The 22,353-nt window shown below is 32.2% G+C and overlaps 1 protein-coding gene across 1 annotated transcript in view; it reads left to right on the plus strand.

Moving 5' to 3' along the window:
* Positions 1-22,353, plus strand: part of SNTG2 (syntrophin gamma 2) — a 622,101-nt gene that overhangs the window by 319,638 nt on the left and 280,110 nt on the right. The window contains exon 7 of the mRNA XM_044660932.1: positions 18,550-18,637. Within this exon, the coding sequence (XP_044516867.1) occupies positions 18,550-18,637 (88 nt within the window). The remainder of the gene's footprint in view (positions 1-18,549; positions 18,638-22,353) is intronic.

Consider the following 22,353-nt stretch of genomic DNA (forward strand, 5'->3'; position numbering starts at 1 on the left):
TTCAGTCATTTTTTTAGTCATGCCCAATTCTTCATAAGCCCATTTGGGGTTTTCTTGGAAAAATTATTAGAGTGGCGTGGCATTTCCTTCTTTAGCTTTTTATTTTGGAGATGAGAAAACTGAGGCAGAGTTAAGTTACTGGCACAGGGTCACTCAGCTAGTAAGTATCTGAGGCCAGATTTGAACTCATGAAGATGAGTCTTCCTGACTTCAGGACTGGTGCTGTATGCATTACACCACATAGCCACTCCTTCCTAACAATCAGAGCTCTTCAAAAATGAAATGGACAATCTTGATTGCTGGTGGATTTTTCCTCCTTTAAAGTCTTTAAACAGAGTTTGGGTGACTACATGTCAATGTTTGGTGAGGATTTCTTTGGGGCATGAATTGCACTAGAGGGCTTTTGAAGTCTCTTGCAAATAAAAAATTTATTGTTCTGAAATTCTCAGTAATTATCACTTAACCATTTTAAAGAATTATGTAATTGAAAAATATTTCCAATGCATGTATTTCAGTAGCTCTGAGTACTGCCTTTATCAATGTTCATTATAAATATTTCTCATTATGATAGACAGACTTTATGAGTTATGGTGGCCAGTAATTTTTAAAAAGATATTCTTCTGCAGGTCAACCTTATAGTGATGGCCCTCCTCACTTGAGAGAGGCAAGTCCTTGGACAATAGATTCTCAGTGTCCCTTGGTCTATCATAAAGCTCTTTCAACATGTGTCAGAAATTGGAATCCAGGCTAAGCATTTTATTTATATTACAAATTTGGAAAAGACTTCAATGGAGGCTCTTCTCAACCCCAATATATGTGGTTATATTAAAAATAAAATAAAGTGATGTTCCCTCTGCATATCCTCAAATAATACAAAGCCATATTGCAAAGGGTTATATTACACAATGTACAGTTATAGTTCACTATTTAGTCTGACCTGATGCCAACTTTCTGAGGCAAAAGGAATAAAGAAAGAATGGGATAATATCATTGTGTGCTTGTTTTTGGACTTCTAAACACTTAATCAGTATATTTTCCCACCATCTATTTTTAACAACATTGCCTTAGCACAAGAAATGCTAAAGAGTCTCTTTCTGAAGAAATATGGTTTCTTCTTTTCCATTTATCTGTCAAAAATAAAAAGGCTGTGTTTGTCACTTGTAAATGAATGTCATATTTAAAAACAAAACATATACAAATTGAGCAGTTTGATACCACATTGCCAAAGCAAAGGAGACTGAACTGGCATTGCCAACATGTCAATTTGTATTATGGAGTGCACATCACAGAAAACAATTGTCTTTCTTGGAAAGAATCCTTTAATTAAATGTACAATAAAGGTATCATTGATAAAGCTGATCTTCACCGACTTGGTAAAACCCAGACAACCTAATGATTGAGACTGTCAATAGGAGAGTTGAAAGAATGTCAAGATAATAATTGATTAAAATACATTTTATTGGTTGTATTTAATGCACCTGTGCTTTTGTACTTATTGCATTTTAATTAAAGAGAATTGAGAGTTATATTTAATGATTTTCTTTTCAAAAACTTGTTGATAAATAGTAAATGATGCCTTTTAAAACCATTCAACTGGTACAATGGAAAAAATATTGGATGGAATAAGAAAACCTGGCTTCTAGCCCTACCACTGACTGGAGGATCTTGGCTGCATCCCTTCTTAGAGTCTATTTATCTCCTAAGAATGTTGTGAGGAAACTTTATGAGCCTTACCAAGTTATGCAAATTTGAGGCATTAAGTGCTATATAAATGCCAGTGACTAATTATTATTAATTCAATGAACTGAATAAAAACCAGCAGCAAATAAACAATTATTTAAGCCAAAAATTTCAGAGTTGTGGAAAATACTTATTCATACATGAATACAAGGTTTATATTCTATTAGTTATGAAAATTGCTTTGAAAATATTTTAATCTTCAAAGATGTATTACCTAGGTCGTGGATTTATCATATTCTTTGGCTTTTCTGCTTATTCCATTGCTGAGAAGATATTTTGAGAGTTTTGCTTTTATCAAACACTTCTGCCAGAGAGTAGTTTTTCAGAATTTCAGTAATGTTTTTATTTTAATTTTGAATATTTTCCCATAGTTACATGTTTTATGTTCTTTTCCTCTCCCCCAAACCCTAAACCCCCTTAGCTGATGCACAATTCCACTGGGTTTTACATGTATCATTCATTAAGACTTAATTCCATATAATTGAGTGTTGGACTAGAGTTATAGTTTAGTGTCTACATACCCAATAATATCCCCATTAGCCCATGTATTCAAGCAGTTGTTTTTCTTCTGTGTTTCTCCTCCCACAGTTCTTCCTCTGAATGTGGCTAGTTTTCTTTCTCATAAGTCCCTCAGCCTTGCTCTGGATTCTTGCATTGCTGCTAGTAGAGAAGTCCATTATCTTTGGTTGTACCACAGTGTTTCAGTCTCTGTGTACAATGTTCTCCTGGATCTGCTCCTTTCACTTTAAATCAATTCCTAGAGGTCATTCCAGTTCACATGGAATTCCTCCAGTTCTTTATTCCTTTGAACACAATAGTATTCCACCACCAAGACATACAATTTGTTCAGCCATTACCCAATCGAAGGACATTCACTCATTTTCCAATTTTTTGCCACCACAGAGAGCATGGCTATAAATAATTTTGTACAAGTCTTTTTCCTTATTATCTCTTTGGGGTATAAACCAAGCAGTGTTATGGCTGGATCAAAAGGCAGATAGTCTTTTAAAGCCCTTTGAGCATAGTTCCAAATTGACAGTCAGAATGGTTGGATCAGTTCACAACTCCATCAGCAATGTATTAATGTCCCAATTTTGCCACATCCCCTCCAACATTCTTTACTCTCCCCTGCTGTCATTTTAGCAAATCTACTAGGTATAAGATGATACCTCACAGTTGTTTCTATTTGCATTTCTCTAATTATTAGAGATTTAGAACACTTTCTCATTTGCTTGTTGATAGTTTTAATTTCTTTGTCTGAAAATTGCCTATTCATGTCCCTTCCCCATTTATCAACTGAGGGATGACTTGATTTTTTAAACAATTGATTTAGCTCCTTGTATATTTGAGTAATTAGACCTTCGTCAGAGTTTTTGTTATAAAAATTTTTTCCCAGTTTCTTGCTTCCCTTCTAATTTTGGTAGCATTGGTTTTGTCTATATAAAAACTTTTTAGTTTAATGTAGTCAAAATTATTTATTTTATATTTTGTAATGTTTTGTCTTACTTGGTTTTAAAATCTTTCCTTTCTCAGAGCTCTGACAAGTATACTATTCTGTGCTCACCTAATTTATTTATAGTTTCCCTCTTTATATTCAAGTCATTCACCCATTCTGAATTGATCTTGGTATAGGGTGTGAGATGTTGATCTAGGCCCAATCTCTCCCATATTGTTTTCCTATTTTCCCAGTAGTTTTTGTCAAATAGTGGGCTTTTGTCCCAAAAACTGGGTTCTTTGGGTTTATCATAGACTTTCTTTCTGAGGTCGCTTACCCCTAGTCTATTCCACTGGTCCTCCCTTTTGTCTCTTCGCCAGTACCATATCCTTTTGATGACCGCTGTTTTATAGTATAGTTTAAGATCTGATACTGCTAGACTGCCTCCCTTCATATTTTTTTTCATTATTCCCCTTGATCTTCTTGGTCTTTTGTTCTTCCAAATGAACTTTGGTATAGTTTTTTTTTTCTAATTCAGTAAAAAAATTTCTTTGGTAGTTTGATAGGTATAGCACTAAAAATGTAAATTAATTTAGATAGGATTGTCATATTTTTTGTTTATTTGTTTGTTTGTTTGTTTGTTTTAAAAACCCTTACTTTCTGTCTTGGAGTCAATACTCTGTATTGACTCCAAGGCAGAAGAGTGGTAAGGGTAGGCAATGGGGGTCAAGTGACTTGCCCAGGGTCACACAGCTGGGAAGTGTCTGAGGCCAGATTTGAACCTAGGACCTCCTGTCTCCAGGCCTGGCTCTCAATTCATTGAGATACCCAGCTACCCCCTGTCATTTTTATTATGTTAGCTTGTTCTACCCATGAGTACTCAATGTATTTCCAATTGTTTAGATCTAGTTTAAATTGTGTGAAAAGGGTTTCATAGTTGTTTTCATATAATTCCTGTGTTTGTCTTGGCAGATAAATTCCTAAGTATTTTATATTGTTTGGGATGATTTTAAATGGAATTTCTCTTTCTAGCTCTTGCTGCTGAGATGTGTTGGAAATATATAGAAATGCTGATAATTTATGTGTCTTTATTTTGTATCCTGTAACTTTGCTAAAGTTGTTGATTATTTCCACTAACTTTTTAGTTGATTCTCTAGGATTTTTTTAGTATATCATCATATCATCTGCAAAGAGTGAAAGCTTGGTCTCCTCATTGCCTATTTTAATACCATCAATTTATTTTTCTTCTCTAAGTGCTACTGCTAGTATTTCCAATACAATGTTAAATAATAGAGGTGACAATGGGCATCCTTGTTTCACTCCTGATCTTATTGGGAATGCTTCTAATTTATCCCCATTGCAGATGATGTTTGTTAATGGTTTTAGATATATACCATTTATTATTTCAGAATTTCACTATTAAGAACATTTCTACTGGAGAAGAGGTAGGAAAGGAAAAAGGAGATGAATGCCAAATGAGGTTTTTGATTAAAGTCCATGTTAAAAGCTCCTTCTAGTCTCCCATGTTGCCTGATCTCTTCCCTTAACTCTCTTCCTTTCCTCTTCTTCACCATCCTTCTGTTTCTACTCCTCTCTTCTTCTTCTCCCTCTCCTTTTTCTTCTCCTCTTCCTTCTTTCACCCTCTCTGAGCCTCAATTTCTTCATCTCTAAAAATAAGCATAAAAATTACAATGATATCATGATTATTTTGAGGATTAAATGAGGTAATGAGTATAAAATTACATATAACTTTATATATATATAAAGATATATACATATATACATATATACAAATCAAGAAAAACTTCTTAAAGTCTAAGGAGGAAAGAAGTTAATAACACTAAAGGATATCAGTTTAGTTTTAGAAGGGATGTAAAATACATTTGCCTTTGTATTTTATTTACTGTAAGTAAAGGAAACTGACTATGGGGGAAATTTTGATCACCTGTGTAGAGTATTCTCTAACTATTTCCTAAATAAATAATTGAATAAATGAATGTTAATAAGTTTAATTATGAATGTTCCTATATTTTCTCTAATACTAGATTTCTGAGATTCTTAGTGGGTTTTTTTGGGGGGGATATTTTGGAAAAGGGAAAGAGGGGCTCCAGAATGGCTGGAATAATGCAATTGGGAAAAAGAAAAAGAAGGGAAGGTGAAAAAGGCAGAGAGAGAAACAGAAAGAGACACAGTGAAGAAGAAAGGGAAGAACAGAGAGAAAAAGATGAGACAAAGAAATGTAAGCCAATTTGGCTTCAAATCAAACATTCATAAAGCTAGAAGTGGAAGGGGGTCTTAGAAGCCCTATATTTCAATTCTCCATTTAATTAACTGATTAAACTCTTGTCCAGGGAGGTGAAATACCTTGCCTAAAGTTTAAAAAAAAACAAAACTAAGTTTCAGACTTGCGAATCCAATTTCTCTGACTCCAGAACCAGTGTATTATTTTTGATAGATCATATTGCCTCCTTCTTGGCAAAGGAATGCTAAATAAAAAAGGTTGTATAGAAAAGAACATGATTAAGTCAAAGTTAAGTAAACAGAGGCAGGAAAGCAATATACACAGTAGCTAAATATTAATGAAAATGTGGAACTTCAGAAAAACTCTGATCAAGAAAAAGACTATCAGAGATTTCAGAGGATAAATTATACTTTAGAAAAGTATACTACTCACCTGTCTCTTAAAATTAGTATTATAATGCCTACATTCAGACCTCATAAGATTGTCAAGACAGGGCTGTAAAAAACAAAAGTATTATAGAAATATGAAAACCATCTTAACCACCATGAAAATATTGATTGCCAATAACATAATATTTCAAAAAATCTTATACATGCCTTCAACACTATATTCTAAATGCAAATAAGCAAAGATGGTCCTAGGAGGATTTTGGGAAAGAATAATAAGGATATGATGATTGAAAACAGATAATGTTGAATTTTTAATAATTAATGAATTATTGTGTAGATTATAGGACATTAAAGACTTTTATAATTCCAGTATAAATTATTATGCCCTGGAATAGGGGGATATTTAAAGACTGGAATAAAAGTTTTGTTTTGTTTTTCTCTTAGCCTTCCTTGGTCATTATATATTTAGAGGATGAAAATGTTAAAGTTTCTCACTAAGGATTATTTTCTCAAATAAATGAAATAGAATCACATTCTTTTTGTAATTTTCACTGGCTTAATCAAAATTCAGAACCTATGCATGACTATAAAAGGAAAATTGGGAAAATTTCACACAGATGTGTAAGTATTTAAAGACATTCTCTGTCAGATGCTTTTCTCATATTTGCAGTAAAAAAGTATAGAATGGAATAAAAGGATTGGCCAGGAAAACTGAAAGCATTAAAGATTTAAGAAGATCCTTTGCTGGTCTTGATCTGTTTAGTACTGTTGTCCTTAATATAAGGGGGAAGTCTAGGTAAGTCAGTTTCTCTAAGTGGCACATTAATTCTTTAGAGAAATAAAATGCATCATCATCTTTCTTTAATTGCCAATGAATTCCTTTCCATGGCTATTATAAGAAGATCTCTGATGCAGAAAATAATGCAGAAATGTGATGGAAATGACCCAGGACCCCTGTATGAAATCATCATGTCCTAATATTCCATATATTTCTGATGCATGTGAAAGGGGTTGTTCCACCATAGGCACTTCATGCTTCATTTGAAGTAAGGAAAAACAAATTTGCCTTAAGCCAAACTTCTTTAAATTTCCATTGCTCCATGTAGGATTAGCAAAAATATTTTCAAGTTTATGTTTTTATAGAGATAGTTTTTATGCCGGATTCATTAGATAGACTTTCTGAAAGCAAAAATTCAGTTGGAAGCCAAGGTATGGTAAGAAAATCCAACTAAAATTGCTACATAAAGATGTTCATTTTTTTAAAGTATGTTTTGATACATGTTATGACAACTGTAAAAAGTTAATAGGTATCAAAACAAAATAGCTTCAGTTATTTGAATTGATTTCTAGACTAATGATTTCTAACATGATTTCTAGACTTTGGTATTAAAATGTCATTGTACCTAAAGATGTAAAGAATGCAAATTTGATAATTGAATTTAGATAAATATTGAGTTTGTTTTGTAGATTGACTCCTATAAGAAATAAAATTAATATAGAATGATAAATTTAAAAATATTAGGGTTTCAGTGGGTTTATTGAAAGCCATTTAGAAAATTGAAGCTACATGCCTGTAGAGTTATTTTAAAAGGACGGCCATTACCTGCTCCTCCCATCCTTGCTCCTGCTCCACAATCACAAAAGAGGGAGTACCAATCCAGTCCTCAGTCTTTATACTTTTATACATGATTAAGCTTCCTGCCCACATGATTATGAAAGAGAGGAAGCCAGTTGGCTCTTGGGAAATATAGTTTGAAAGAGCCCTAAATGTCCACAGGAAGTTTAAATCAGGGACCTCAAAATTAGTTCAAGGACTCCCAAATTTCCCAATATCACACTCCCAAATATTTATATGTATTATAGTAATTCTCTTTTTAAAAAAAAATCAATTACCTTCCCTCTTAGAATCAATACTCTGTTTTGGTTCCAAGGTAAAAGAGCAGTAAAAACTAGGCAATAGGGGTTAAGTGATTTGCTCAGGTTCATCCAGCTTGGAAGTATCTGAGGCAAGATTTGAAAATAGGAAATCCCAACTCTAGGCCTGGCTCTCAATCCACTGAGCCACCCAGCTGCCCCCGTTATAGTTATTCTCAAATAGCATTTCCCTTTCTCTTATTGTTCCATTGATTTTGTTATTATTATTTAAAAGTGATTTTCAGGGAATTTTATTTTGTAGCCTACATTTATGTAGAACTTATTGTCAAAATTGCTTTTCTTTGATGATTTTCCAAGTCTTTTTATTACCATTTTTTTGCTAATTGTTTTGTATTCTCTTAACCTTCGAGAGAGAAATATATCTTAATTTCTTCTTGTCTTATTTCTAAGGTTAGCATTTCTAAAACTATTAAATAATAGCAGAGAAAAGAGGTAATTCTTGTTTTACTCCCTCACTTATTGGGAAAGTCCCTATTTCTTTTCCATTGTATAGAATTCTAGGTTTGGATTTTATATAGATATACTTTTTCATTTATGATTAATCACTTCTTTCACAGTATTTGATATGGGTTTCAGTTTAAGCTCTTTTGCTTTTAAGTATCAATCATTCTATTTTCTTAGGTTGTTTTTATTGAGAATCAAATATTCCCATATTATTAAAATTTCTTTCCTTTATTTTTAAGAGGTTTTTTTCTAATCTAATCCAGGATAAGTTTTCATTGAAATTGTTGTGGCCTATGTCGTTTTTAGTTTAATGTATGATTTGTTTTTGTTTTTAATTTTGTTATATTAATCTTTTTTCTGGAGATAATTATTGAATTATTCAACAAATGCTTTGTTTTCTATATGTAGATGTTTGGGTTTCATTTTATTTTGTTTGATTTGTGCTTTTTTTTTTACACTACAGAAGCCTATGTCTGTTTTATGGTTGGAAAATTCCTGCAATGTCTATTTAATTCCTAAATGTCAAATTATTCCCAAGAAATCATTACAGCAATGGCTTTCAACAAAAAACAAAGGACACTGCTTTCTGGTCCTGATGCCTTGTTGTTTTCTGAATCCCCTTTCTTATCATTAACAGATAACATACTTTGAAACAAGAAGGTGGGACTTTTTTTTAATGAGTGTCAATGTATATTTTATTATTTTTCATAGGCAATTGATATCACATTTGTATTCAATAATTAATAAAAATGTTTCACTTAATGATGTCAACAAATTCTGAGATGAATCAAGTTATTCCCTAGAGAAGGATCTTTAGAAAATTTTTTAACTTCTTCATCACTAGCATATACTATTGTAAATTACAACTACATTTTAAGTTTTCTTACATGATTTGAGAAGCATATACTCCAGATTATGCAAGTTTTCTTAGTGCTTCTATCTTTCTTTTAAACTTAATGGATTTTCATAATTATAACTGAAATATATTAAAATAAGAGAGAAAATAATCTATATTGGTGGTTTTTGATGGAGACACTTAAGTTGCCTATGCTTTGCTAGAAGAGAAACTAGGTTAGTTGTTGAGAGATTTGGATTCAAATCTCAGGTCTTCAAATTACTCATTCAACAATGGGTTAGAGATAAAATAGCCCTAGTGAATCTACTTCTTACTGAGTTTGATTAGAGGTGCCTTACATTCACTTACATATAATACAATTTGGGGATCTATAAAGGTGACAAGATAGAAGGATCCATTATTATGATAATGAGTCTCATATAATAATCTGTTTGGAGAAATGATTATATTCCTAAAGTTGAACGAATTCCATGTAAATTTGAAATATAGCATAAATTACTCTTCAGTATCTAACTGCGGTAGTGCTAGAAAAACATATAAGTATTTAATGGCTTACAGACACAATTTAGTTTCATTGTATTTAGCAGAATCAATTCAATGTATTTAACAAAATATCCAGTGAACACTTTAAGCTTCCTTTTTCTGATCAAATTAAAAACTAAATTTAATTGCTTAATCCATTCAAAACACAATGAAAGTAGGATATCCAACATGGAAACTTATAGTATCAAAAATTACCTTCAATCACCATGGTTACTCATGAAATTGAAAAAGTTGCTAAGTAAAATACTTAATTCAATTCACATAATTCAATTACTTTTGTATTTAGTAACTATTCTATATCTAATAGCTGTTACATGCATGGCAAGGGTGAGCAAAGAAAAGATGAATAAAAGCTAGATGATAATGATAACTATTTCCATAGATTACATTTATACAATGCTTAGTATTTTGTAAATTAAAGTTCATCAAATGAGATAATAAATGTAAAGTGCTTACCACACCACCTGGCACATAGTACATGCTATATAAGTGCTAGCTAATATTGTTTTCATTGTTATTATTATTTCTCCAAGAAATCTGTGAGTTATTTAGTACAGTTATTATTTTGTTTATTTTTTTAGATGAATAAGGTAAAGTTCAGGGTGGTTAATTGATGGGGCAAAAGTGACATCACTTTTATAAATTCAGTGGTTCATCTTCATTTCCAATACTTGGTGAACTTCATTGATTATAATTCTTGTCAATAATTGTTATTGTTTTGGTTGTGGCTTCTCCTGAGTATGCTAGTGTTGATGTGTGGGTCTTTGTGCACATGCAGGTGTTGCTTTGCATAGATGAATTAAGGTTAAGCTGTTGTTGTCCAGAGAGGACATCACTGGGATCAATGATGAAAAGAAAAAAAATTGAAAGTGTTCAGAGTCATGAGGGAAAAGTGAAATATATAATTGTCTAACTGGGGTAATACAGAGGTGACACACACACAACCAGGACACACCCACACACCCATGTGACAGGATTTCACCAGATAACAGGGGACCTCTCCCAAGGGATGTGAGTGTTAGGTGAAACGACTCTAGTGTGCAAGATGACAGTTGGCAGTTTACTGGTCAGCCTAGCCAAGGAAAAGACAAGGGTTGAATGCTATCTCTCTGTGGGTCCTTATGGGGCTTTGAGGAAGACAATAGGAAGTAAAATAAAACAGTTTATTAAGAGGTTTAGGGTTGGAAAAATAGGGAAAAGGTCACACTGTACTATATAACTATGGACAGACTTCAGGGACTGAAATTGGGTCAAAATCTACACTGAGCTAACACAGACTATCAGGTCCAGCTTTTTGAGGTTAGAAGGGGATATGATGGTCTCACAACTGGGTCCACTTCAGCTCCAGCAATGTTCAGAGCTTTCCAGGATCCTTAGCAGTTAACCCACCAAAAGGTAAAGACAGGTTGCTGAACCAGCCTGGTATGTCCACCACCCAAGTCTGGTCTTGTTGCTCAACCTGAATTTCCACAGGTAGATGTTTCTTTTGGGACACAAATCCACTTTTCCTGGGCTCTTCAGTGGGGCAGATAAACCAGCCTCTAACTGCCTCAGCCACAACAGAGTCATTCCAGGAAAAAACTCCCTTCTCACCATTCCAAAGTTGGAATCCTCCAGCCTTGCCTGATTAAGTCTGGCTGTTATCTTTCCCTGAATGTCTAAATCTTAATGTATAAATTTGCCTATTGCAAAAGTCATTTAAAGCGATGTAGAATTGTAATAGGTGAAGGATAGGTGTGAACATGTGAGAAATAAGCCTTATCCTTGACTATCAGATATCACAAGATGGTTAAGAAATGACCAATTTTCATATCCTCATTAGTGGATTGCATACTATTTCATATAATGCGACAGCCCCCTTGGTGCTTTTTTGAAGACTACTGGTTGGTCTCTATCACACTGCTTTACTAGTATTAGAGTAGACACTTAAAAAACTTCTATATCAATTTTAGCATTGAATTTGGAGACAGATGATAGGGAATTAACTCACAGTTCTTCTACTTGCTATATATGAGTCACTTTTGGCAAATCAGTTATTCCCTTTGGATCTCAGGTTTTTATCTCTAAAACCTAAAAGTAAATGAAATAATCTTTTAAGTTCTTTACTTTTTTGGTTCATAAGTATAGCAATTTAAAATAAAAAATTTAAAGAATATTTTAGAGTTATGATTGCTTAAAAATAATTATGATTGTCAACTTTGACTCATGAGCAGAGTTGTAAAAAAATGCCTCCTTCCTTTCTTTGCAAAGCTGAAAGACTATGGATAGGAAATATTGTAGATACTGATGAATTTGTCTAATATGTTGATGTTTAAAACTATATGCAAATCAAAACAACTCTGAGGTATCACCTCACACCTAGCAGATTGGCTAAAATGAAAGAAGGCGAGAGTAATGAATGTTGGAGGGGATGTGGCAAAACTGGGATATTAATGCATTGCTGGTGGAGTTGTGAACTGATCCAACCATTCTGGCTGGCAATTTGGAACTATGCTCAAAGGGCTATAAAAGAATGCCTGCCCTTTGATCCAGCCATACCATTGTTGGGTTTGTACCCCAAAGAGATCATAAATAAACAGACTTGTAAGAAAATATTTATAGCCACGCTTTTTGTGGTGGCAAAAAACTGGAAAATGAGATTATGTCTTTCAATTGGGGAATGGCTGAACAAACTGTGGTATATGCTGGTGATGGAATACTATTGTACTCAAAGGAATAATAAACAGGAGGAATTCCATGTGAACTGGAAAGACCTCCAGGAATTGATGCAAAGTGAAAGGAGCAGATCCAGGAGAACATTGTACACAGAGACTGATACACTGTGGTAAAATAGAATGTAATGAACTTCTGTACTAGTAGCATTGCAATGATCCAGGACAATTCTGAGGGACTTATGGTAAAGAACGCTACCCACATTCAGAGGAAGAACTATAGGAGTGGAAACAGAAGAAAAACAACTACTTGAACACATGGGTTGAGGCGGACATGATTGGGGATGTAGACTCGAAACTACCACACCAATGCAACTATCAACAATTTGAAAATAGGTCTTGATCAATGACACATGTTAAAACCAGTGGAAATATGCATCAGCCATGGGCGGGGGGGGAGCTCGGGCGGTGAAGAGGAAAGTAAGAGCATGAATTATGTAAACATGTTAACTTTTCTAAAAAATAAATATTAATAAATGTTTAAAAACTATATTTATTTTATTTTATCCTTTATTAGAAATGATAACTCTTTAAGTAGGGGAAGAGAACATAATATATTGAGACATGAAGGTGATATAAAAATAAAAGATAGCAATAAATAACCTTTAAAAGAAAATGAGGTAATAATTTAAGTGAATATATATATATGTACTTATATATATATATATATGTGTGTGTGTGTGTGTGTGTGTATAATTTAAATATCCTAGAGTAAAAGCTGATTTTGGAAAAAGAAACTGAACAGGCTTTAAGAGAATTTCTTAAAAAGAAAATATCAGGACCAAATGTATTTACAAGTGAACTATACCAGGCATTTAAAGATCATCTAATTCCAAAACTGAAAAAAAAATATTTAGAACAATTGATAAAGGAGTCATTCCATACTCTTTGTATGAAACAAATGTCATGCCAATATCTAAAACAGGAAGAGCAAAATCAGAAAACTGTAGTGGAATCATGATTTTAAAAAAAAAAGTACGTCCACCTCCATAGATGGAATAAACAGAGTTCAAATGCCGATTGAACTATACCATTCTTCACTTTATTTCCTTAATTAATCTTTCTCTAGTGCAAGCAATATGGGTCAAACAGGAGAAAAGAACAAAGGAATATGTAATTATCTGTGCCACCTTTATCACATTACATGCCTTCTGCTGGGCCAAGAGTGGGGGGAATAATAAGCCGTAAATTTTTAGACTTAGTTAATGTGATAATTTCTTTCTCTGGGACAAACTTGTTTATTATAATTTATTATATATTTATAAAAATTATGTGTATTATACTACTTTAAGTTACATAATATGTTGTTATAGATAAGTATATAAATTATTGGTAAAAAAGTGACATTTGAGAAAAAAAAGAGAAAATCCATGATGTCTCCATCTTTTAATATAGACTAACATCATTTAGTTTAATAAAGGTGAAGTCTTTTGCACTTCATGAGCATGGCTTTTTATGATTCTTTTATGATTTGCAAAGCCTATTTTCATTATCAGCTATGCAGTATACCATGTACATCAAAAAATGTTATTATATCTTGGTTTTGAATAATTTAACATTACTTACTTTATCACTTGGTGATAGTATCAGTCTGTTGATTGTTTTTCTTCAAGGTGCCATGATTTATATGTAATCAAAAATTAATTTCCTAAAAACAAATGTAACCAAACAGCTTGATATTGTTTTACTCACACTTTTGGATGAGCATTCCAGGTTTCTCTTTCCACATTCATAAAAACATGTCTTGGAAAGAGATATCCTATAAGAAAAATTTTGCTCTGACATCTTGGGACCTCATATTATGAATTCGCATCTGGATTAACCTGTATTCATTACTTTATCTGTACTAAGGAAAATAAGGAAACAGAAAGATAACTTCAAAGAAAGAAAAAGGCCATCGTGGCCTGGGCTGATGCTTTGTAGATGATAACAAAATTGAAAGATTTAATCATAAAATCTTATGGAAAATAAAGTTTCCTTCCTGTTTTTCTTGAGCTGAGTCTTAACATTATGTCTTTTATTGAGTTTGATGAATGATGAATTCTCAAAATGTTAAACATTTCCCTGCTTACATGTTTACAGCACAGATGCTAAACAGTTTCTGTTTATAGCACAGAAATATGTTTTTAAACTATATGTAAATGGTTTGAGTATGAGGTGCCATTTTGAATTATTCACATTACAGATGTCATAATTAGAGTGCTAACAGTACACATAAATTGGCATGGAAATACTTTTTTCTTTATAAAATTGACATATTTTCTTATAAGAGCCACAAATGAATTAGTAATTATTCCATCAATAGAAAGCTGAATTTTATGATAACCATTTAAGGTCTTGGTCTTGCACTTAACTAAAAATTTAGGAGCATATTAATTATAGCATCTAGTATATATTTTTAAAAAAAATTATTCCCAAAGAGTTTCTACAAGGTAATTTAAATTGAGCTGACATCAATAGTAAGAAAACATAAAGTAGTGTTTGAAATAAGTAGAAGAAAATTATATCTCAATTTTTAAAATCTCCTCTATGAACTGAAGAAAGTAAGCAACAAAATAAAAATTCACATTGTGTATCAGAATATTCAAGGAAAAATTATTAGCAAAAGTAAATGGGAAATGCTAGGAACACTACAAAAATGTTAGTATAATGATTGTCCAAATATATTAAGCATTTCAATTTATTTTTAAAATACTTAGTTTTATAATTTTACATAAAGTATATCACTATTTTAAGTTTAAGGGTTCAGTTTATATGCAAAAGATTCATTAGCATGGAAATTAATATACACATCACAAATTATTAGACAATACAGTTGGCATGACAATTTCATCTCTAGTCATTGTGCCAATTCCAAAAGTGTTCAGAATTATTGAATGACTTGCAGGACAAATTAAATGTTTATACAAACTTTTTTTTAATTTTCTCAAAATATTTCTTTAGTGAGAAGTTTTTTAATTAAATATTTATTTTAAGCATATAAAACATTTTTAAATCGAGATTTTGAAAACTTTTTGCCAAGTGTTAAGTATGTGTATGTTTATTTGTTTCCATACTCAAAATCACTGAGCATTTAGTTACTAAAAGTCATTGTCAAACTGGGAAAGAAAATCTCCTGCCTAGTTGAATTTGACCTTTCTTTATTTTGGTTGACTTTGGAAAACTTTGAGAGCTAAATAAAAATGTTTTACTTTTTACTGACAAAAATAATAATTCCATTTTTTCTCTTGACTAATTCAGTTAAATACCAAAACAAGCAAATTTAAGATATTTAGAAACCTATTTCACAAACTCTTATCTTTAATTTGTGGAACATGCCATATTTTTGCTTCCTCATTCTCATATCCATGTACTTTTTGTGGTCTTTGCTTATTTCTCACATTCCTTTCTTTTCCCACTAATTGCCAAGAGAAAATATTTAGGGAATAATTAGAAAAATAAATTAGAAAATTCAAGGCCCCATGAAATGACAAAAAATTCCCTTTCCCTTCTATGGATTAAGACGCTGCCTTGATAATCCAATTTATAGAAAAGTAAAATATTCATCCAGGTAATCATTACATGTTGCCATATAATTGATTTTTTAAAATTTAATAACTTGATGAGGAGAGATGCTAGAAAATTTTATTCACATGATTAGGAGATATTTAGTTTAAAGCAGGAGGAAGTTAGTTGACTGGGAGATGTATTCAGAGTTAGTAATTGAACAAACATACTGTGATTCTACTCTCATTGTTATGTCTTGTTTCTTTAAAAAGGCTTTATCAAAGTTTAAAAGCATTCCAAGGTGGAGATTAGATTAGAGGTCAGGAAGATTAGAGAAATTTCTTTTTAATCAACTCATCTCTACCTCAGCAAGAATTTTTTCTATACCTTTTCTACTAGTTCCCCCTATTTAATTATCAAACTATATTCTGACAGGGCAGCTGGGTAGCTCAGTGGATTGAGAGCCAGGCCTAGAGACAGGAGGTTCTAGGTTCAAATCTGGCCTCAGACACTTCCCAGCTGTGTGACCTTGGGCAAGTCACTTGACCCCCATTGCCTACCCTTACCACTCTTCCACCAAGGAACTAATACACAGAAGTTAAGGGTTTAAAAATATAAAAAAAAAAAAAATAAAACAAAACAAAACAAACTATATTCTGACAGACTAAAATAAGGTAAAAAAATATATTATTTAAGAGTAGCTTAAAATAACTGAAAGATAAATGTGAATTTAAAGAAACATATATCTACTTATAGGCCCTAATATGAAAAAGGGGTGTTGAATACCTACCTAGCCCCCTCCCTTTTCCATTATATTTTTATGAGTAAAAGTGAAATGAGGTTTTCCCCAGGAAAAATAATCTTTTAACTGAATTTTTAAATTCATTGCTCACTGTAGCTACTGGTTCCTAATCAATGCTCTGTTCAAGTTTCCTATTTCTAGACTACCCTATTATGTTTCTCCCATCATCATACATGCTTTTCCACAAGATCTTGGTTCTCCTTGTTTTCTCTATTTTCTGTCACAGGAGCAAGATTCAGTCATTCAATTCCTTGCATAATTGGCAGGAGAAATGGGAGGGACCATTTTGGAACAGTCATTTTTTTATCTGTATGACTTATCTATTGGAGGCAGTTTCTTCAAGGTCAAAAAACCCATACTTGGGGAACTCAATAAAGCCTACCCAAATCTCTTGCAAAAACTTCATAAAAACTAATTTGCAGGAGGGATGAGGATTCATGCATATAATGATTGTTGATTTGTTGGTTTTCTTAAATATAGATTATACTATGCAAAAAAATTTTTCAAAAAATTCTTTAGAAGCCCAATTATGTGGATTATAGATAAATGACATATAGGAGTCAAAAATTATCTGCTAGACATATCTCAACTATGGTTAAAATTTGACTAGAAACATGCATTCTGTAAAGTGTAATGTATAAGAAAGAGGTATTGGTTCAAAAATGAAAATCTCAGACATCAAAAATTTCTTAGTATAAAATATTAAATGACATATTCAGTAAATATGTATAATTATAAAAATTTGCTTAAGATCTTACAGAGATTTAGAGTTTGAAGAGACTTCTATTCCAACCTGCTAATTATATAGATGAGCACAATGAGACCTAACAAAATTAAAATGCTTACCTGAGATCACACATGTAGTGAGTGTAACAAATGGAATGAATTAGACTATACAATCTCTATTGTACCTCACCTCCTCAATAAAGGATAAAAATACTTGTAAAAAAATGTGAAAGACTAAAGATACGATTCTAATGCTTACTTGGCATCAATAAATGAACCAATAAGTATTTAATAAATGCCTACTTTGGGCTAGTCACTGTTCCAAGTAATGGAAAAATTTTTAAAAAATTCCTTTCTTGAAGTACATTATATTTTCAAGGAGAAGATGGTCTAAATACATGTAGGTATATAAAAATATGTCTGAGATGACTTTGAAGGGGAAAGCACTAATGCTGAGAATTAGGAAAGGCACTTCACAGCAGATGACACATTAAACTGAGTCCTGAAGAAAACTAGGAATTCCAAAAGGCAGAGGTTAAAAAAAAAGGAAAATTGCCCTAATTAGAAAAAGGCAAGGTAATGGAATAATCAAAAAGAGTAGACTATAAGAAAAAATAATCATTTTCTCTAATAATTCCTATGGGATTACTATTACCCAGTGCAAGTTATTTTAAGTGTTAGCATTTCATAGTTCATACTGGCATATGTTAGGGAATACCAGGACTGAAATATGATGATTGAATTTATTTCTCTTGGAATAATTTGTGTTATAGTTTTGTCATTTATGGAGACTTTTGCGAGTCTGCTCTTATGTTTAAAATAACACTCAAATTAAATTTGTAAGTGTAAATATTGGCAGATTATGCCTTACTCAGGTGGCCCTTCCTATAGGAGTTCCTTCTTAATCCAGCAGCTTGTTAGTTTTCTTTCTCTCCTCAAATTTCCTTGTTTGTGTATCTTTTTTATCACATTGCACTAATGAAATGAAAGTTCATTGAGACCAGTGACTTTTATTAATTTTTGACTCAGTGCCATCTATATAGTTTATGTTTAATAAAAGATGAATTATTTTGCAGAAGAAAATATATTATTTCTGTCAGTAGAAGTCCCATCTTAGCTTTTTAAGGTCTCAACACTTGAAAGGTAACCATCATCTCTAAATGAGTGGAAGACTAGGTATAGTTTTATATGACTGATCCTTTTGTGGTGGTAAAGTAGCTCTTCTTTGTCACACCGACAGGTACATCTATTACGAAATGCTGGCGATGAAGTTACCATCACTGTTCAATATCTCAGGGAAGCTCCATCATTTCTGAAGCTCCCATTAGGTAAGAAGAAAAAGGGGAAATTCAAGGATAAAAGTAGAATTTCCTTCATTTCTATCAAATTTATCCAAATGAAGTGGCACTGACAGGAACATAAATCTTTCATGTAACCATATATTGAAAGAAAAAAAAAGATTTGTTTTGATATCTTAACAATATGGTGTTCTATATTTTTATAATGCTCTGCATTTTCAATCATCCTGTGACTGCCCTTTTAAATTAAATTAGTAGAAAATGTGCCACTTGTTGATGGATAGACTCTTTTTCTCCTTATTGAAGTCAATACATTATGATAAATTAAATATGTAAATTGTAGGAGCAATTGTTTCTCATTAAAACATGCATAATGACAATTTGGGCATTTTGAAAAAAATTAAATTGGTAAATGCTGCATTATGCTGTTATTCTGTAGTGCCTAAAGAAAGGGGAATTTGAAGCAATATCTTATGCGTGAATTTGGATAAAGTTTGAAAGAACATCCTTTATCTGACAAAATAGTAAAAAAGTTAAAACGGAACAATGACATTAAAATGCATTATCCAGCTAGCACATTGTCCCAAAGCATTTTCATTGCTCCTACAGTATCTTAGGGAACAGTGAATTAGCCTAGTCTATTAGTACATAGTTCTTGTTAACAGTCTTTGATTCTCTTTCTTTTTTTCCCATCATTTTCCCTTTTATCACTCATTTTGTAAATATATAGTGCATCCTCTCTGTTCTGTCTTAGTCTATCTTTTTTTTTTTCCTGTTCTTAGATTTAGTAATGATACCCACATGCATTCCTTATTCATTCCGGTGACACTTGGCAAAAATGTTTCATGGCTTGTGTTCTAGTATATTTCTCTAATACCCTCCGACTCTCTGATTTCTCTCTTTGATTTGTTTGTATATTTCTTCTGCTTAAATTAATTGAAATCTCTCCATGTCTTAATGGATCATATATTTATAATATATAACATATATATATGCTATGATAAAAAGTATATATGACCTTCTTTGTGTTGGGCCCCATGATAAGGACTGGAGATATATAATCAAGGCTCTCAAAACAACCCCTGCTTGCAGTAAGCCCATAACCTTTTGGGGGGAATAACATGAAAACAATGATCTTAATATTCACGCAAACATTTTCTGTCCAGTTCTCTTCTGAGGCTGTGTCATGGGTGGTAATGACCATGAATTCTTTAGAGCTCTATTTGGTTCTAGAGCTCTGAAGTTTAGCAATGACAATGTCTACAAAGTAGAAAGGAATTCTAATACTGCTTGTAGGGAATACTCATCTGAGAGAAGTAAGGAAAGGCTAAAAATTGTAGGCATTGTCAGAGATGATAACATTTACAGACTTAGTAATTCCTAAAGTCTGTTAACCAGAGGTACAAGAATGTAGCTATACCTCAGTGAAGGAAGTAGCCACTATTGCCTTGTACTGGAAAAAGTTGAAATTTCTAATGAAAACAGAAAATTGCTTGAACCTCAGTGTTGTACAATAGACCAATGATTAGTAGATTTACTTTTCTCAGAAATATGACATTGATACAATGCCAAAAATAGCAAAATTTAGCAGATTGAATATTTTTCCCAAAATCCCGTTAGGATTAGACTGAAGCAGAATGAAAGAAGTAGGTAAATGGGAAAATTGAATAATATGTATATTTGTAAATAAAATAAAATAAGAGTAGATTGACATTTGAATTGTTTTTAAGAGTAGATAGAATTCACTACAATGGAAAATTCCTAAATTAACAAACGTAGAAAAATATAAGTTATGATGATATTTACTTTAGGATTAAAAGGAAAATATAAAGAGAATAGAGAGTGTGAGATATAATTATATCATAAAGGACTAGATTCCCAAGACGTAGATGGAGGCCAACAAAATGCATTCACATCTATTTTTATTTAAAATATTATAATTAAATTAATACAAGTAACTTAAATTAATATAATATAACAAATTAAAATATGCCACAAATGTGTTCCAATTAATAAAATATGTGGATCTAAATAGAACTCAGAAAAAAATTACCAATAGTAAAATATATATATATACATATATATATATTTAAGTATCTTATAGCATTGTAAACAAAAATATTATTTAAAAGTGTGATGTTTAGGAGAGGAGCAATTTTATTTTTCCCCCAAATAGGATCCCTAAAAGTATAAACATTGCATGTTGGTAGATCTGAAAAAATAAGAAAGATAAGGAATTTCAAAAAAAGTTAGAAAAGGGTATTGGAATTGTGTCATAATTTGTTTAGAAATAAATGACCAGGGGGCAGCTCGGTAGCTCAGTGGATTGAGAGACAGGCCTAGAGATGGGAGGTCCTAGGTTCAAATTTGGCCTCAGACACTTCCCAGCTGTGTGACCCTGGGCAAGTGACTTGACCCCCATTGCCTACCCTTACCACTCTTCCACCTATAAGTCAATACACAAAAGTTAAGGGTTTAAAATTTAAAAAAAATTTTTTTTTTAAAAAAGAAAGAAAAAAATGACCATCCTTCAAGAGTGAGGTATATTAGAAAGAGCAGTCAATTTGGAATCAGAAAACCTGTGTTTGAATCCTGGTCCTCATAACTTTGAAAAAGTCATTTCCCCTCTATATGGCTCTTATTTTCTTACTGAAAGAAATGAAGAAGTTCAACTAGAAGAACTCCTAAGTCCTTCAAACCTCCTAAAACAATGTAATGAAATGGAAAGAACTAATCAATAGAATATTGAGTTTCAAACCTGAACCTTACTCTTACTAGGTATGTAATAATGAATAAATTAGCCCTTCTGAACCTCAGTTTCTTGACTTATAAAAATGAGGCAACATAACAGGGCAGTGATGACCTGATGATATTATTGCTATTAACTGCTTTGCAAAAATTAAGGAACTGTATAAATGGCAAGAGCTTTTATTATTACTTTCCCAAAGAAGAACAATCTCTGTTTCTTAAAAACAATTAAATTAGGGTAAGATATTATATATGAAGAGTTATGATGAAAAAAATTAAAATATTTGATTCTTGAGTTGACAGTTTTTGGAATCTACTCATTCCTCATCTCTTATCAGACACTAATGAAGCAGGATTGTCTATTCAAAGAAAAAGCAAAAAATGAGAGTTTAATCTAGCCTAGACCCTCTTGACTGTGAATTTCTTCCATCTCCAAGCAATTCAAATTAATAAAAAATATTTAAGCTCTAATTATGTGCTTGATGCTCTTCTAGCACTGAGGATACAAGTATTTAGAATGAAAAAATACCTATTTTCAATTAACTTACCTTTTAATGAGTAAAAATATTAAATACACATAAATATATTACATGCATGTGTATACAAATACATGTGTTTATACATGTACATGTATTTTATAAGTACATATATGAATATATGTGCGTAAATATGTATGTGTGTATATATATATGCTATATGTATATAGAGAGAGAGAAAGAGAGAGACAGAGAGACAGAGAAAGAGAGAGATACAGACAGAGAGAGAGAGAGATACAGACAGAGAGAGAGAGAGAGAGAGAGAGAGAGAGAGAGAGAGAGAGAGAGTAAGTAAGTATATAGCATAAAGTTGGCAGCTAGAGGGCCACAGTAGACAGAATACCAGATCTGGAGTCTGGAATATCTGGATTCAAATCCAACCTTAGATGAGACATTTACTTAGCTGTGTGACCCTGATCAGTCACTTGACTATGTTTGCCTCAGTTCCCTCATCTGTAAAAT

The sequence above is a fragment of the Gracilinanus agilis genome, chromosome 2 (genome assembly GCF_016433145.1).
Source record: "Gracilinanus agilis isolate LMUSP501 chromosome 2, AgileGrace, whole genome shotgun sequence".
Lineage (NCBI taxonomy): Eukaryota > Metazoa > Chordata > Mammalia > Didelphimorphia > Didelphidae > Gracilinanus > Gracilinanus agilis.